The 6,661-nt window shown below is 38.4% G+C and overlaps 2 protein-coding genes across 5 annotated transcripts in view; both read left to right on the plus strand.

The window, feature by feature from the left end:
- Positions 1–300: 300 nt before the first annotated feature.
- On the plus strand, positions 301–4,641 carry fdps (farnesyl diphosphate synthase (farnesyl pyrophosphate synthetase, dimethylallyltranstransferase, geranyltranstransferase)). 2 transcript variants are annotated; one of them, XM_008431754.1, is made up of 10 exons: positions 301–491; positions 1,356–1,508; positions 1,595–1,735; positions 1,980–2,060; positions 2,175–2,297; positions 2,554–2,642; positions 2,737–2,809; positions 2,982–3,059; positions 3,157–3,291; positions 4,091–4,641. In XM_008431754.1, the coding sequence occupies exons 1-10, from the start codon at positions 489–491 to the stop codon at positions 4,289–4,291; spliced, it is 1,077 nt and encodes a 358-aa protein (XP_008429976.1). In that variant the 5' UTR covers positions 301–488; the 3' UTR covers positions 4,292–4,641. The 2 variants fall into 2 exon arrangements, with proteins under 2 accessions (XP_008429976.1, XP_008429975.1); XM_008431753.2 differs by lacking the exon at positions 301–491 and having other exon boundaries at positions 1,037–1,508.
- A 1,399-nt stretch (positions 4,642–6,040) lies between these two features.
- rusc1 (RUN and SH3 domain containing 1) overlaps positions 6,041–6,661 on the plus strand; it is a 20,901-nt gene continuing 20,280 nt past the window's right edge. For 2 of the 3 annotated variants that reach the window (XM_008431755.2, XM_008431757.2), the window contains exon 1: positions 6,041–6,141. The gene's annotated coding sequence lies outside the window, so the exon portion shown is untranslated. The remainder of the gene's footprint in view (positions 6,142–6,661) is intronic. The other variant, XM_008431756.2, reaches the window with a different exon arrangement.

The raw sequence follows: 6,661 nt of genomic DNA on the forward strand, positions 1-6,661 counted from the left end.
AAACTTAAGGTTTAATTTTCTTTTCTTTTTTTTTTTTTTGCTTCGTCACTCTCGGTTAAAAACATCACAGATTTGTAGAGAAATGATGTAAAATCACTCTGCAATTTTACTGGTTGCTATTTTACTTCTTTATTTCACCTGTGCAATAAATGCTTGATTTAATCTGACCACTCCACTTAAGCTCCGCCCATATTTAGGTCCTATTGGTTGATCACCACAAGATCCCATCCTGGTTCGATGCGAGCAGCCAATGAAAACGTCTAATGTCAGATGAAGCCTTTTCTTACCTCGCCCATATGCAAGGGACGCTGGGACATTTAGTTCCGATAATTCCAGATAAAAACTGCTAGGGTGAGGTAATGAACTACAATCTCCATATCCTGGTTTGAAGAAGCGTTCAAAGACCTCCGTTTGTCTGCGAGAAGGAGATAAAAGCTGATTTTTATTCATCTATACGGCGCAGTTTGGAATAAGAGATCAAAGATATTATGGTATGTAAAGATATATAATCAAACGAAGCATTAGGTTATACAATACATTGCATGATAACAGATTAAAAGCTGAAAGCTAACCATCTACTAAATCCCATAGTTCATAGCGACGCAGTTTGACAATGCTGAAGTTAGCTTTAGATTTGTTACTTTCGATTTAAAGGTATATTTCCCTCCTTCATGGAACTTTAAAATATTTCAAATTAAAAATTGATAACACGTAAACTTGCCAAATTCATATAGGATTGATGTAGATTAAGTATGTGTACTTTAAAATGTAACTTGTGAAGTTTGCTCCTTTCTTGATTTGTAAAATAAAATATATATATTTAATACTATTCTGGGTTTTATATAAAATATTTATACAATGATTTTACAGATCACATGCTGTATTTTAAATAATCCACAATGTTAGTAAGATAGTAGAGTCCTGAATAAATATTTCTAAACGTGGTGCTTTTTGAGCATTCATTTATTTTTAGTCGGGGGGGGGGGGATGAAATTACCCTTTATATGTAGCGGAAGTTACAAACCAGAGGCTTACTTCGTTGTCTTGAAAATTTAAACTTCAAGCGACAATTCTCTTTACCACGGTCCTTCTGTGTTGTTCGTACGAGATTATAAATCTAGCAAGCTTGGCTTTTCGCGTGGACTGAAACGAGTTTCTAACGTCATGTTGCCGCTAAAACTACACATCGACGGACTCCAATAAGTTTGCCCCTGAAGTGAATTTGCTCCAGAATGAGATGCCTGCTGCTGAGCTGTGCATTTAATGCACCTAAAACCATCCGGGCCATGTCGTTGGTTGCGTCTCCGTTCAGTTTTAAAAGTCGGGCATTTATGCTATCTGCCTCCTATTTGCAGGGGGATAGCGTTTGCAACGGGACACACAGCAAAAAGGCGTTGCTGTCGGACCCTCAGCTGTTTGATGCCAAGTTTGAGGAGCTGGTGACAGAGCTGACCGAGAGGGACTTCCAGGATCCTGGGCTGGTGGACGCCTTGAACAGGCTGAGAGAGGCATGGGTTTATTTATCATCACTTTGTGAGCTTCGCTGCAAATCCAGTAGTTTTGATTTGGTCTAATTATCCACTTTCTGCTTTAGATTTTGGATTACAATGTTCCTGGAGGCAAGAAGAACAGAGGTTTGTCTGTAATTGGCTCCCTGAGAGAGCTTCTTCCGCCGTCCCAGCTCAGTCAGGATGCTGTGCAGAAAGCTCTGTTGGTCGGCTGGTGCATAGAGATGGTAAGGAATTGAAGTCTAATACTTTGAAATTAGCCAGTGCCTTTGCTGTATTTAATTATCACATATTCCCCAATAAAATGCATACAAGTATTTCGTCATGATGAGACAAAATTTGAAAACATCTAGGGATAAAAACTGCAAAGCAGTGTAGTTTGAGCTCTTTGTAAAATCTTGTTTCTCTGACACAGGGTGTTACTGTGCGCTGCCATCACTAGCCTCAGCATTGTCACTCTGTTTCTTACAGCTTCAAGCATTTTTCCTCATGGCAGATGACATCATGGACGCATCTGTGACCCGGAGAGGACAGCCCTGCTGGTACAAGAGGGTGAGCGCTCAAGTCATTAAAAAAAAAAAAAAAAAAAGACAATGGATGCTAAAATGTATTTTTGTTATGTGTTTATTTACGCATAAGTAAATATTCTCTTCTTCCTCTTTTAAGACTGGAATAGGCCTGGATGCAATAAATGACTCCTTTCTTGTGGAGGCATCAATATATAGACTCCTTCGAAGACAATGCAGGGGTCAGCCCTATTACGTCCATTTACTGGAGCTTTTTAATGAGGTAAGTCCTGAGTACCTGGAGAGAAGCAGCATTGTGGTGGGCTGTGTGTGTTGGGTGGGATGTGTCCGCTCCAAGACTCCAAACCTTCTGTTGCTGATCGTATCTGCTAAGAAGATCTTTTTTTTTGCAATTTGTACGTTAAAATGTGTGTTAAGTTTAAAAGTGATAAGCCTGCTTATCTCTTTGAGAAAAGTAAATTAATATTTTTCCTCTAAAAAATTCTGTTCTTTATTATTATTATCTTTTTGTGTTTCAGACCACCTTCCAGACTGAACTTGGTCAGACACTGGACCTCATTACGGCTCCACCTGGTCACATTGACCTGAACAGGTTTACCATGGAAAGGTAATAACAGAAGAAAATATCTTAAATGATAGATTTAAATATGCAGTTTATCAGAGTAAAAAAAAAAAATAAAATTTTTTTTTCTTCATTCCAGGTATAAAGCAATTGTGAAATACAAGACTGCCTTTTATTCGTTTTACCTCCCAGTGGCCTCTGCAATGTACATGGTGAGTATGTTTGTATTGTTAACCACAATGCTAATTAAGATTGTTTACTGGGAAGAAGTTAAAGACTGCAGAGTTGTTTCTTTGGGAAAGATAAGCCAGCACAGCTTGCCCATGTAAAGTAATGAAAGCATGCAGCAGGTTTCTCTTACATGCTGCACCTTCATTCCTGCAGGCAGGGATTGACAGCGAAGAGGAACACAGTAATGCCAAGCACATCTTACTGGAGATGGGAGAGTTTTTCCAAATACAGGTAGTTGGTTATTAATATTATCGGTTTTCTCACTGTTTAAATAACATGCTGACATGTCTGCTGTGAAGGTAAACCATTTATACGTTTTATTCCGCAGGATGACTACTTGGATTGTTATGGTGACCCGGCTGTGACTGGAAAGATTGGGACAGACATCCAGGACAACAAATGCAGCTGGTTGGTGGTGAAAGCTCTAGAAGTGATGACTCCTGAGCAGAGATCAGTTCTAGAGGTGAGGTTTGTTATGCAGCATTCCCATTTGAGCAAAAAATCTTCTTCATAACGACCTAATCTATGGGTCAAAGTTTAACTCCAATGCAAAAACGTCCGATTACGATTTGTTTCCTTGCATGGATGTCGTCTCCAACAAAAAATAAAGTTGTTTTTGAAGGCAAATCAAGAAATTAGCCTTCATTCACAGATTGAAAATGCCAGTTTCCCTATTTCAGCCATTTTCTGGCTGGTAATAATGATGTTCCACAAAGATACCCATCTCATTGCATGTCCTGTCCGTTTTCTGTTTCCTCTTGTTTACTTTCAGGAGGTCGATGGTTTACTAAAAACTTTCCATTGCAGCTGATATAATCCGGCTGTTCTTAAGGAATATTCTTCAAACGTTATTGTGCTAACAACCATTCTGTGTTGGAGTTCTGTGGAAATACAGTTAGATCTGAAGACTCGTGGGATTTCTTGTTTCCCTTTGAGCCACTGCACATCTCGCAATGAAGAAAACCCCCATTTTTATAGTTTGGCAGGTGTTTATTCCAGCTGTCTGTGAAGCAGCTTTAGGTTAATTTGCACCAGTTCAGACCACCTTCATCTCGACAGCATTTCGTCATCCTCTGAAACATTTTCCAATACTGGAGTATACTGGATCTTTTTTGTGGCTCCCCCTAAAGGGTTTCTCTGTGATGTAGGTCTGGGGTTTCTGATGGACTCATAAGGTTAATTTTGTGTGTTTCTTTTTATTTTCACGCAACGCATTTTCCACTGAATGGCATCAAGAGCTGATGTTTTCGCATTCTCTTTAGGCTTGCTATGGGCGCAAGGATGAAGCCAGCGTGGCGAAGGTCAAAGAGCTGTACAACGCCCTACAAATGCCAAAACTGTATCACACATATGAAGAGGAGAGCTACCAGCGGCTGCAGAAGCTCATCTCTCGGCACGCTCAGAACCTTCCTCACTCAATATTCCTCAACTTCGCCAAGAAGATTTACAAGAGGAACAAGTGAGGGATGGAGCATCACAGGAAAGAACTTGGAACTAGGATGTTAAAATCACAAGGGAGACGTTTCAGACCGGTCGGAACTGAACATAAGTATTTAAGTAGGTTTTCAGTGAGTTATGAATGTCAGGGAACAGGGTTAAAGGCAGTGGAAAGGGCATATTTACCCCACAAAAGTCTCAACGTAGGTATTGTTTATATTTTGACAATAATGTCGAATAAAGAGTTGTACTTTATTTCTGCTTGGGAATGATGTGTCTCCTGGGAGATTGTTTCCTAAAACCTTTTTATAGTGTTTTTATGAAATACCCAATTGTCTCAATGTGATTGCACCTAATAAATTATTTACAATCCGTCTCTTATGCGTCCTTTTTCTGGGCAAGAATAATGGACACCAAATACACTTGCTGAGCAAGTGAAAGATATTGTTATACACCCATGAATAATGGTCTGGTCTGGTTTGGTGCACATGGTGACCAGTGAAGGATATGTAAAGGATTGTCACTTAATCTGCATCTTATTTTATCAATCACACAGACATTTTACCCCTTTTTAAAAAACCTTATTAATCCCAGTCAGAAATTCAGTTGCGGTTGGACCAGTTTATATCGAGAACCATGTGGTATACAACGGTTATGAAATGCATTCAGGCAATCAGCAATCTGTCAACAATGTTAATATGCCAGTGACACAGTAAATCAGATCCGGTTTCACAATTAGGAAACTGAAAGACAGTAACGGAAAACAGCGTAAGTTCATCATTCACAAGGTTTACATAAAACTATGTTGCTCACTGGTCGATATTAAAAGAATTAAACATTTTGTGTTAAAAGCAGGAATGTTACACTTTTTAATACAAAAGTTTTATTTCATGGCATACACAATAATAGGAAAAACTGCTAATGTAACCAGTAGCAGTTACATTGCTACTGGTAATGTAACTGCTTCAAAAAAAGGTTTTTTGCTTTTTTTGAAGCCGTGTCTGGATATATTAGCAAACATTCAAGTGGGAGGAAAACATTTCGGTGAAATTACATGTGTATATTAGGGATGACTGCAGTCTCAGGAGGATTACAAACTTCTGGTCCTCAGCTATTCAGCATTCCTCATGTCAGGCATTTTTTTCTTGAAGCAGATACAGTTTCAGACTGGGCTTGAAGAGAGAATTGGCCAGACTGTTGCCAAGTCATATTTTTTTTACATAAAGCATATTTTGTGTAAAAAACATATGAGATGTATTTTTGCTTTATCAGGTTACTGATAAAAGTTATTCATGCAATAGGAATCTCAAGCAAATGTTAAGTGCACATTGTGTACTGTAAATTAGTTTACTTTTTATACAGTTTTGTATTCAGTGGTTTTTATTGGTCTTATGTAAATTTCCACATTTCTGAGGAACTGAATTTTGGTTTTCAATGGCTTTAAGAGTTTTTGTGATGTTTTGAAACATTAAAAAAATCATCTTAATACATTACTCTAATTCATTTACATAAAATACGTTCTATTTCTAAATAAAGCAATTTGTTAGTAACATTGAGATGTACACTTTACACTAGATAAAGAAATTTTATATTTTGTCTGATTTTGTTCACAATTGACCTAATAAATCTGACATAGTTAAACTTTATTTAGATTTTTAGCACCAGTTATTTGAAGAAAATATGGGGAAAAACGCAATGTTATGACTTTGAGGATAATTAAGGGGTTGGCTGGGGGGAAAAGGAGGCGTTGCTGTGTTCTCGCGAGAAGACAGACGATAAGGCCGTTAACAACGAGAAGAATCCACATCCTCCCGGACTTGGATGTGAGAGAGACATAGGAGATGGAGACCTTCACCCATCTTTAAACGAATCCGACGTGAGTCATTTTAATGCTACATTTATTTTCATGCATGTCCGTATATTGTCTTTTTAAGCGTACCTGCTTTAACGAGTCATGTCAGAGAAATGTCATGATTTAACATGGTTAAAAAACGTAGAATTCCGCATGAGGTCGTGATATGTAGACTATGTAGGTTTAAATGTATATTATTTAATATTATTTTATTTATGTATACGCATATTTGAGTTAGAACAGGGACAAAATAGAGGTTGACGCTATAAAGCGTAATAAATGGGGCGTGTGGGCCTGTTTGAGAGCGATGCGGATGGATGTAGCCCCCCTCCTCCACCCATCCTCAGCCCAGTCTCCATCAGCTCTGTGGGATCAATGCAAACAAGGTTCTGCACGGGACCGTCCAAACACACGCAAAGATAAAGATAGGCAGTAGCTTATAGTGTAGTTCCTCGGTGTACTTTATAGCTTTGCTGGCTTCAACCTGCATTCCTGAGAACAGATTATTGAGTCATTTATGTTCCCGTTGCTGTGAAGGACAATA

Source organism: Poecilia reticulata, linkage group LG16 (genome assembly GCF_000633615.1).
Source record: "Poecilia reticulata strain Guanapo linkage group LG16, Guppy_female_1.0+MT, whole genome shotgun sequence".
In the NCBI taxonomy this organism is placed as follows: Eukaryota; Metazoa; Chordata; class Actinopteri; order Cyprinodontiformes; family Poeciliidae; genus Poecilia; species Poecilia reticulata.